Raw genomic sequence first — 11,993 nt, 5'->3', positions numbered from 1 at the left:
CAGGGTGGCACAATAAGTGCTGCAGCCCTGGTAGGCCTACTGAGGGACCCATGCCCTGGGTACCTAGGGTACCATCTACAAGGGACTGTCAGGGCACCCTCAGCATCCAATTGGTTTGTACCTAGGGTACTTCACATTAGTTTTAGGGAGAAAGCAGATAGGCTGGGGTCCTGGATAGCAGGATCCCAGCCAGACTAGTCAAAAACCCCTCAAATACCAGGCAAACAGTTGGGGGCAACCATTAGTCAGATTCCACCTTCCTACATTTGTGTACTCACCAGGCTCTACGACTCCTTCGACTCTGTGTACTCCCACCAGCGGAAGCATGGCCATCACCTTCTCCTCCCATGGATGGTAATGTATGGGTCTGTGGTGCAGCCCGCCTCCAGTGATGTTACTCTGGGCGTATTCCTCGTTCATTTTCTTCTTGACTGCCCTGCGCAGATCGTACCACCTGGCTTGGCATTCATGCCTGGTCCTTCGGATGGGCGCAACAACATTCACCTTATCGACAATCCTCTGCCACAGGCTTGTTTTTTGGGCTAGGCTGGTCTGTCTGACCAATGTTCCAAACGGCTGTGGCTCGACTCTGATGACTTCGTTGACGAGGAGGTCCAGCTTCGCCCTTGTGAACTTTGGATTCTTGTCTGTGGGCATGGTGTGGGGTGTGGGTGTGGATGGTTGTCGGTGTGTGGGTGTGAATGTGACGGTGTGTGTGTGAATGTGAAGAGGGGGTGTTTGTGAATGAGGTTGTGTGAAGGTGTATAAGTTAAGGTGTAGTTAAGGTGTAAGTAAGGTGCAGTTGTTTGTCTGTGGGGTCTGGCAGCAGTGGGTCTGTTGCAAAGGCTCATGGGTTGTGTGTGTGGGCCGTTTTTATTGGTCCATTTGTGGGTGTGGCTGGGTTTGAATTTGTGGTGGGTGTGTTATAAGAGGTGGTTGTGATTTAGGGCCTCTGTTTGCCTGTTTGGATGTGCCAGGTCAGTCATAGAGATGTATTTTGTCATGTTGACGTGTTTTGTGGTGTTGTGCGAGTCGAATTGACCCTCCTTGAGCTGTTTTACAGTGTCCTGGTTCTGTACGAGTATTTTTCGCGTAGGTAAGGTCCGTACATACGCGATGCTGGGTGAGGGTGCTGGGGTACAGTGTTGGGGTATGGTGCGTACAGATATGGGGCTGGGCTACGGTGTTGGGGTATGGTGCGTACAGGTACGGGGCTGGGCTACGGTGTTGGGGTACGGTGCGTACAGGTACGGGGCTGGGAGACAGGCCTGGGGTGTGGCGCGTACAGGTGGGGGGCTGGGGTACGGTCCTGGGGTACGGGGCGTACAGTTGCGGGGCTGGGAGACGGGCCTGGGGTGCGGCACGTACAGGTGGGGGGCTGGGGTACGCTCCTGGGGTACGGGGAGTACAGGTGCGGGGCTGGGAGATGGGCCTGGGGTGCGGTGCATACAGGTGCGGTGTTGGGGTACAGTGCGGAGGGGGGGTACGGTGCTGAGATACGGGGGTATGGTGCTGACATGTGCGGGGTGAGGGGGGCTGCACGACTCGTATCCAGGCACAAGTTTACCCGTGTACATGTGTGCTACAGCGTTCGCTCCGTTCGGGGCCTTTTACATGCGGTTGTGTATTTGGACGGGCGGTACGGATCGTACTTGCGCGCTCGGACTTCTGTTTTACGATTTGCACATAAAAATGTCCGGCGCCCTATCGGACACTTTTCCCAACGCTATTCGGATGTAAAAATTTACGCCTCCCTCTCGAACCATTTTCCCGATGCAATTCGTGTGTATTTTTCACGTATGAATCGTACTTCGCAGTTTGTACGGCACTTGTAGGATTCGTACGTGAAAATATACGGATACGAATCGTATGCAATATTTTTTACCCGGATCGGAATCGGCACCTGAGTGTCTGCCTTGGGTGACTTATTTGAAAAGAGAAAAAATGTTATTAGTCCTGAAAATTTCATCACACAGTGTTAGACTTGGATCTTTCTGCAGGGTCATCCACAAACTTCTTTCCTTCACTTCTCCATTTTTTTGCCGAACCCATTTTTGTTGGCCTTTAGGACTCCGCGCACCTTACCAATCCTAACCAGTGCTAAAGTGGATGTGTTCACTTCTTAAAACATGGAAAAATTGGCTTATCACTAATTGACATATTTTATTTAGTTATAAATCTCTGGTAAACCAGTACTATGTGTAACCAGGACCTGCAAATTGGATTCGAAAAGTGGGCCTGCAGGACTGGTTTTGCGACCAACTTAAGTAGCTCTGTTAAACATGTCTTGTGCCTTCCATTGCAGTGTGTGTGTGCAGGTTTAAATAGTAATTTCTACTTGGCAAAATAAATCTTTCACCAGGCGCAAACATTCATTTCTAGTATGTATGTCACCCCTAGGGCATGCCCTAAACAACCGACAGGGGATGGATGCAATGTATTTAAAAAGCAGGACATACTGCAGCCCTTACGTCTCCCAATTAATAACATTGGAGTTACACTAATACATTTAATAAGCAGTAACTTCCAAACGGGAAAAAGTAAACAGTTCATGTTTGACTACTTTGGAATTGTAATGAAATGTCCTTGTTTATGGTGCAGTCAAATTGTTTATTACAATTTTCCAAATGGCACTATTAGAAAGTTGGAATTTTCCTGCCTTAGCCATTTATTGCCTTTAGCCTTGCTCATGACTGGGTGCAGCTGGCAGATGGTATTCCTCCTAGTCACAATAAAACGAATCTCAAAACAAGAGTGGAGGGTCTAAGGGATATGGGTTTAAAGACTCAAACAGTAAAAATCCCAATCCTAAATCTAAATACAAAGAAAACTGTGAGTCAATAGGGCTAGGTGACCTTCATACAGCTACACCGTCATTACTAAACGAAGAATGTGTTTCTACCAAAATATCTCTCTAGATATGTGCATGCATTTAAGATCTGAGAATGCATCAAAGGTTCCCATCACCCACATACAGTGGCTTGCTTCATCATTTGGGAGACCAGGGACTTATCTGAGAACCGGATGCCCCCAAGTTGACATGGGGCAGGGTTCAGAGTTCGTCCCGGATGCACCTATGGCGAGGTTGTTCCAATGAGAAGACCACTCTAGAGATTAGTGTGGGGTGATGTATGCAGTGCAATTGGGGTGAATGTGATATAGTAAAATTGGGAACAAGGTACAGAAAATCATTTATTTTAAAGTGCTACCTTGGTACCAAATTAAAACAGTGCTTTTTACAGTTTTAACAAATACCTGCGATGGAAGTGGTCGACATGTTTCAGCCTTGGGTGGATGTACCCTAGCTTTCGCCAGGACCGTTATAAGCTACTGCATAATGAATGTGAAAAAAAGGTAAATCATACGACCTGCACCTGGAGTAGGTGTGGAAGAAATTACCTATACAGGTAGAAATAAACATAATAAGACTTAGTGTGTCAGAGGTGAAACCTTGTAAATGATAGATCACACAATGCATAAAGTTGTTATTCAATTAAGCCAAATACATATTAGTAAGAACACTCTTTCAAAACGATAAAGGTGCTGCAGATTTTCACTTACTCGAATGAATCTGGGTATTCGCCTCACCTCACCTGGCAACTGCTCAGGCGTCAGGAGGCACCGCTCTAAGAAATGAATGAATAAAAGGCATGGTCCGAGTTTAGAGTGACACAATACCTTAAAAAGGAAGACGCTTATCCTTAAAAACACGGGCAGAAGAACAAAAGCGTGGTCCTAAAACGGGGCAAAGCCCTCTCTGAGCAAGATATCAGAAAGTTCCTGATAGTTATCTTACAATGGACAGAAAACTGCTGTGGTGTTATATGATCGTGTGTAGACACGAAGAATTAATAATGTCTGCACTAGTCTTCAGACACATGTGCGGTATCGTCTATCGAGTTCAACAGTGTATACGAGGCAACAGAGGGAAACAATGGTGTTCGCTATGTGAATAGCGGGTCTATCCCAAAGCCCCTATAGTATAACACCAGTGACATAACAAGCAAAAAGGTCGAATATACGATAAGGAGTAGCGTGCAGATCATAGCGTGTGTGCACACAGATCTTACCTCTCCGTCGGTACCTCGGGCGGCTGCTGAGCCAGAGGGGAGGTAAGCACTCCTAATGGCATCGGTCTTTTATACAACATAAATTCAGGATGTCGGGACAACGTGCAAGAAGGACGCCCAGAAGTGACGAAATCGCACGTGACACAAGTATCATGGGAATTGTAGTTTTGAAGTGCCAAGCAATACTACTAATCAAGTCAGTAATGGTGCCTAAGGATACAAACATGTATGGGACGATGTCGTATCTCATTGTACAACCCAAAATCCATTATTGTGTTGTCAGAAGTGAACAAAGTAAAGAGCGCATTCCTTATTATGAGTAATTTTAAATGAGGCGCGCGTTGATAAAGGACGCCCAGAGGTGACAAAATTACACGTAACCTGGGTATCCTGGGAGTTGTAGTTTTAAGATGCCGGACGTAACTATTAATCAAATCAGTAATGGTTCCTACGGATACAACACAATAGTAATAAAACGGTGTCGTATCTCATTATACAACCCCAAACCCGTTTGTGTATTATTTTAAATGATCAAAATGAGGCGCGCATTCAATACTTTGGGTAATTTTCATTGAGGCGCGCATTAATAGCGGAACATCATGAGATATTTCCCTGACTGTGGTGGGAATTGCAGTCATTAACAAATGGTATAACCATATTACTTAAAACCTAGTAAAGCAACTCAGGTTGTGTAAGAAGTCTAACTGAAAATAACACTAGCACTCTTTGCTGCTGGTCATTATAGCGATGTCCATGGTATTTGGTCATTTAGTCCCAGGATATCGCTCTTAAGTTTGAACACCCATTTCTGCTCTTTAAGAAAGAGAAACTTCTTAATGTCACTAATGTGTGATGGGATAAAAGGTTGTTCAAGAATGATCCATCTCAGATCTTTAGGTTTGTTATTAAGAGCAAGAAAGTGACTGGTCAATCTAGTAGCTTGTTTATTGCGTCTTATAGTGCTCTTGTGTTCACTGATACGGATTTTGATCTTTCGTGTCGTCATACCGATGTATCGAAGTGAGCAAGGGCATGTTATCTGGTAAATAACTTTATCAGAATTGCAATTTGTATGCTTGCGTAAAATCCAAGGTTTGGCCAGCCCTAGATCAATCGATTTGGCTTGTTGTGTCTGAGGACATACAGAACAGGAGCCACAAAGGTAGTGGCCATGTACTGGTGGCAGATCCCACAGTGCTGATGCTCCCAAGGCTGGTTTAGTTTTGGGTCTTGTATGAACAAGGTTATCACGCAGACTAGACCCTCGTTTAAAAGAAAACAGAGGGGGTGGGATCTTGTCATTTCCAACATTTAGAATGTGCCAATGTTTTCGTACCGACTTCTGAACACTGTTGGAAAATGTACTAAAAGTGGTAACTAACGTCATCCTGGTTAGAGGTTCCTTAGGCACCGCAGGTTCAAGTAAGGCATCCCTGTTGTTATTAGATGCCCGTTTGTGGGCTTGTTTCACCAGACGAGATGGATATTGTCTGGCTTTGAGTTGTTTGGAAAGTTGATCAGCATGTACCAGAAAACTGTCCTTCGTGGAACAATTCTTACGGATCCGTAAGAACTGTCCCACTGGCAAATTCTGTCGAAGTGATTTGGGATGATGACTGTGAAAACTCAGGAGAGAATTTTTCGTCTGAGGTTTCTTATACAATTCACTGGCCAAAGTACCTAGTGCAGGATAGATCATGATATCCAAAAAGGGGAGTCTGGTCTTATCATATGTGACAGTGAAATTCAAAAAGTTATTCTGAGAGTTCAACCATGAATGAAAATCCAGGAGGGTAGCCACAGTGCCGTGCCAGATTACCAAGATGTCATCTATGTACCTTTTCCAGCAGGCAATTTGCCCGCGGAAAGGATTCTGGTCGGTAAGCAAAATGTCTTGTTCGAAACAGTGAACATAGAGATTTGCCAGACTGGGAGAAAAAATGCTCCCCATTGATGTACCGGAGACTTGGAGAAAGATGGTTTCTTCAAATCTGAAGAAGTTCTCCATCATCGCCAGTCTGGCGCATTCCATAATGAAGTATGTTGGTGTAATGGTATCGCAATCTCTATTATCCAAGAGACCCCTGATAGCTTCGAGCGTCTCCTCTTGAGGAATGCAGGTATACAGGGATTCCACGTCGAAACTGACCAGTAGGTCAGTCTCGATGTTGAAGGCAATTTGTGGCAATAGTCTTAAGACATCCTTGGTGTCTTGTAGGAAGGTAGGCATTTCTCTGACAATGGGTCTGAGAAAGAAGTCAACGAAAGTAGATAGGGGTTCCAAAAGAGATCCTATACCAGATATAATGGGACGTCCCGGTGGTGGTCCTTGGGAGCGTCAGCACTGTGGGATCTGCCACCAGTACACGGCCACTACCCTTGTGGCTCCTGTTCTGTATGTCCTCAGACACAACAAGCCAAATCGATTGATCTAGGGCTGGCCAAACCTTGGATTTTACGCAAGCATACAAATTGCAATTCTGATAAAGTTATTTACCAGATAACATGCCCTTGCTCACTTCGATACATCGGTATGACGACACGAAAGATCAAAATCCGTATCAGTGAACACAAGAAAACTATAAGACGCAATAAACAAGCTACTAGATTGACCAGTCACTTTCTTGCTCTTAATCACAAACCTGAAGATCTGAGATGGATCATTCTTGAACAACCTTTTATCCCATCACACATTAGTGACATTAAGAAGTTTCTCTTTCTTAAAGAGCAGAAATGGGTGTTCAAATTTAAGAGCGATATCCTGGGACTAAATGACCAAATACCATGGACATCGCTATAATGACCAGCAGCAAAGAGTGCTAGTGTTATTTTCAGTTAGACTTCTTACACAACCTGAGTTGCTTTACTAGGTTTTAAGTAATATGGTTATACCATTTGTTAATGACTGCAATTCCCACCACAGTCAGGGAAATATCTCATGATGTTCCGCTATTAATGCGCGCCTCAATGAAAATTACCCAAAGTATTGAATGCGCGCTTTATTTTGATCATTTAAAATAATACACAAACGGGTTTGGGGTTGTATAATGAGATACGACACCGTTTTATTATTATTGTGTTGTATCCGTAGGAACCATTACTGATTTGATTAATAGTTACGTCCGGCATCTTAAAACTACAACTCCCAGGATACCCAGGTTACGTGTAATTTTGTCACCTCTGGGCGTCCTTTATCAACGCACGCCTCATTTAAAATTACTCATAATAAGGAATGCGCTCTTTACTTTGTTCACTTCTGACAACACAATAATGGATTTTGGGTTGTACAATGAGATACGACATCATCCCATACATGTTTGTATCCTTAGGCACCATTACTGACTTGATTAGTAGTATTGCTTGGCACTTCAAAACTACAATTCCCATGATACTCGTGTCACGTGCGATTTCGTCACTTCTGGGCGTCCTTCTTGCACGTTGTCCCGACATTCTGAATTTATGTTGTATAAAAGACCGATGCCATTAGGAGTGCTTACCTCCCCTCTGGCTCAGCAGCCGCCCGAGGTACCGACGGAGAGGTAAGATCTGTGTGCACACACGCTATGATCTGCACGCTACTCCTTATCGTATATTCAACCTTTTTGCTTGTTATGTCACTGGCGTTATACTATGGGGGCTTTCAGATAGACCCGCTATTCACATAGCGAACACCATTGTTTTCCTCTGTTGCCTCGTATACACTGTTGAACTCGATAGACGATACCGCACATGTGTCTGAAGACTAGTGCAGACATTATTAATTCTTCGTGTCTACACACGATCATATAACACCACAGCAGTTTTCTGTCCATTGTAAGATAACTATCAGGAACTTTCTGATATCTTGCTCAGAGAGGGCTTTGCCCCGTTTTAGGACCACACTTTTGTTCTTCTGCCCGTGTTTTTAAGGATAGGCGTCTTTCTTTTTAAGATATTGTGTCACTCTAAACTCGGACCATGCCTTTTATTCATTCATTTCTTAGAGCGGTGCCTCCTGACGCCTGAGCAGTTGCCAGGTGAGGCGAGGCGAATACCCAGATTCATTCGGGTAAGTGAAAATCTGCAGCACCTTCATCGTTTTGAAAGGGTGTTCTTACTAATATGTATTTGGCTTAATTGAATAACAACTTTATGCATTGTGTGATCTATCATTTACAAGGTTTCACCTCTGACACACTAAGTCTTATTATGTTTATTTCTACCTGTATAGGTAATTTCTTCCACACCTACTCCAGGTGCAGGTCGTATGATTTACCTTTTTTTCACATTCATTATGCAGTAGCTTATAACGGTCCTGACGAAAGCTAGGGTACATCCACCCAAGGCTGAAACATGTCGACCACTTCCATCGCAGTTATTTGTTAAAACTGTAAAAAGCACTGTTTTAATTTGGTACCAAGGTAGCACTTTAATAAATGATTTTCTGTACCTTGTTCCCAATTTTACTATATCACATTCACCCCAATTGCACTGCATACATCACCCCACACTAATCTCTAGAGTGGGCTTCTCATTGGAACAACCTCGCCATAGGTGCATCCGGGACGAACTCTGAACCCTGCCCCATGTCAACTTGGGGGCATCCGGTTCTCAGATAAGTCCCTGGTCTCCCAAATGATGAAGCAAGCCACTGTATGTGGGTGATGGGAACCTTTGATGCATTCTCAGATCTTAAATGCATGCACATATCTAGAGAGATATTTTGGTAGAAACACATTCTTCGTTTAGTAATGATGGTGTAGCTGTATGAAGGTCACCTAGCCCTATAGACTCACAGTTTTCTTTGTATTTATTTTTTTATTTTTATTCCTCCTAGTCAGCCACACACAAGAGAGAGCTTAGGTGTGGCTGGATGGGCCATTTCTGGCAGGATGGGAGGGCGAAACACCTGAATAGGTTGTGTCCTACCATCACACAAAGGATTGCATAGCCCCTGTAGTTAGTCTGGGGCCAGGGTAGGAAAGGCATCAAACCTGTGCACTTCAAAGGGGATCTTGTACAAGCTGGAGGAATAAGGTATAAATGTTGGACCTCAGACTCCAACTCTTCAGGACACTTCTTCCCTATGGGCTCTGTGAGGAAGAAGGACTGCAGTGCTGCTGAAAGTACTGCCACTCTGCTGAACATGCTACTCTGGAGGATGACTGTCCTGCCGTGCTGCCTTGCCCCCTCTTGCCTGGTTGAGAAGGACTGGACCAGCATCTCTGAACCCAGGGTCCCAGAATGACTCAAACAGCTAGTTGGTTGACCTTCTGATCAGAAGCCTTAGGGATATAACATACTTTCAACAACCTTGACCCTAGTACCTGGACTCTGCGATCTGAGAGTCCCAGTCCTGGAATCTTTGAAGTCGGCCTGAAGGTGCTCTGCCATGCCCAGCTGGTGTCCTCATTAGAAGTAATGTGAAGCCTGCAAGCCTTGCCGCACAGCTGCCATCCACATCAGAATCAATGCAGATTGACGCAAACTCCTGAAAAACCTTACACACAGCTGGCAGTTCCATCAGAACCAATGCAAAGCGATGCAAAGCCCTGACAAAATACGCAGCACAGCTCACTGGAACCATTGCAAAGCAACACAAAGCCTCACTGCACAGCTTCTTTGGAATCAACAACGGGCACGATGAAGTCTCACCGAGCTCCCGGACTTAAGCTACTGTGTTTAGCGCACCTAGGTGGTTCCCTGTAGGCAGCCCGCACTTCATTGTGGTCGGTCTGAACTTGTGACTTTGTCCCAGTCCGGCGCGACCAGATACCCACAGTTGGCAATGTAGTTTTCCCTAAAATCCTTAAACTTGTCTATTTCTGGTACTAATATTTGTGTTTTTGGTCCTTTGGTCCTGATTATTTTAATAAAACTTACATATTTTTCTAAATTGTTGTGGGATGTATCTTGTCTTGTGTATTCACTTATTACTGTTTGAAGTGCTGAATACATACTTTACACATTGTCTCTAAGGGGCCAAGCTACCTGAGGATTCAGCACAGTTCAATTTGGGTTTTGCGTGTGCCTGCCCCTGACAAGGATTGTGGTTGCTGCTTCTGTAGGGTTAAACCCGCTCAACCAGTAACCCAATTTCTCATACATAGGCAAAGGTGAAAAAAAGAATGAAAACCACCAAATAGTAGCACCAAATAACATGCAATTCTACAGTTCCACCAATTGACATTGACAATCAGAAAATGCGTCTGGGTTATTGTAATTAATCAAAATATGAATAGCTCAAGATGGACTTTTAAGCGTTTACACATGTACATTTCTACATTCAAATTTTCCATTTTTTTGTTATGTTGAGGAATCACCAATTAATAAGACATTTTCACTCTGCCAGCATAACTCTTTCTTATGAAACAAACATGTAATGAATACATTATTAACTAAAATATTTAACATGCTATCTTATTTCTGGTCTATATGCATAGTTTCTATTATGTGTTTTTTGATGTTAATACTAATGAATTTTCTTTACAACAGTGAAGATAATTGAAATGGAGTGTTACTTGCATAGTTCAATGACAATTTCCGCCTTTTAAAATGATTTACTAACATTGAACATGTGCATAAGATATTTGTTATCTAAAAGTGATTTTAAAAATGAATCATTGACCATTGCTATATTCTATGTTCTTTTCTTTGTTTTCCTGACAGCATTTTTAAACTCTGTATTTTTCAGACTGTATATAATTGGGTTACACAGTGGGGTAAGAGCGATATATACCAAAGATGATATCTTATTGGTTTTAATTGAAAACGTTGATGTTGGACGCATGTACGTAGAAGCGAGAGAACAGTAAAATAGCACAACAACAGTGAGGTGGGAAGCACATGTTGAAAAGGACTTATTTCTTCCCCCAACTGATTTGATTTTCAAGATTGATGAGACGATGTTGATATAGGAGATGATTATTAAAACAAATGACATCAATGTCAAAAGAGCACCCATAATGTAGGTAAGAATCTCAATTCCACGAGTGCTGGTGCAAGACATCTTCATCATGGCTGTCACATCACAGAAGAAGTGGTTAATTATGTGAGACTTACAGAAGGAGAGGGTATACATAGATATTGTGTGTGGTAATGCCTCTATAAGTCCCAGTGTCCAGCTTACAGCAGCCATTTGGATGCACACAGCCTTGTTCATGATGGTCAAGTACCGTAACGGGTTGCAGATGGCCACAAACCGATCGTAAGCCATGACTGTGAGAAAAAACACTTCGGTACCCAACATGACCATGAAAAAATACATCTGCAATAGACATTCAGTCAAAGTTACATGAATACCCTCTAGAAAGAAGTGACCGAGCATCACTGGGAAAATAACTGAGGTATAGCTGATATCGATGAAAGACAAATTGCTCAGGAAAAAATACATAGGTGTGTGCAGACACGAAGTAGAATAAATTGTTGTCATGATAAGAAGATTTCCGACCACAGTTAGCAGATAAATTAGTAAAAATGCAACAAAAAGTGGAAGTCTCAGCTGAGGAAGGTCAGAAAATCCCACAATCAGGAACGTTTCCTCTGAACTCAGATTCTGCCCTTCCATTTTGTCAGAAGTTCTGCACAACTCTGATCTTAATAGAATCTGAAAACGAAGAATCAAGCAATGTAAATATAAGCGATTGTGGGGAAAATAAATATGAAAGTTGACTGTTTCCAAATCATTTAAAAAGGAAAAAAAATCATTTTCAATGAACAATTGGAAACAAATAGATAATTCTCATTAAGCCTGATATTGCTAGTCGCAGACCATTGAATATCAGCATACAATATAAGCATGGTGCCATGTCTGGGAAAGAGGTAACTGTTAAAGCCAACACAAGTTAATAAGATTTGTTTAGCTCCTATCCTCTGAGAACTGAGAGCCCGGTTTACTAACAGAAACATCCCAAAGAGCGAGTGCAATTTGAACAGTGTTGTTTC

General features: G+C 43.1%; 1 protein-coding gene across 1 annotated transcript; it reads right to left on the bottom strand.

Annotated features, from left to right (window-relative positions):
• Nucleotides 1-10,689: 10,689 nt before the first annotated feature.
• On the bottom strand, nt 10,690-11,616 carry LOC146813163 (olfactory receptor 1G1-like). The gene has a single exon (XM_085614725.1). It carries the CDS (start codon nt 11,614-11,616, stop codon nt 10,690-10,692), a length of 927 nt encoding a protein of 308 aa, XP_085470851.1.
• Between the last annotated feature and the right edge of the window lie 377 nt (nt 11,617-11,993).

This window comes from Triturus cristatus, chromosome 7, assembly GCF_964204655.1.
Source record: "Triturus cristatus chromosome 7, aTriCri1.1, whole genome shotgun sequence".
NCBI lineage: Eukaryota > Metazoa > Chordata > Amphibia > Caudata > Salamandridae > Triturus > Triturus cristatus.
Note: the sequence above shows the minus strand (reverse complement) of the source record. Positions and strands in the feature narration are given on the sequence as shown.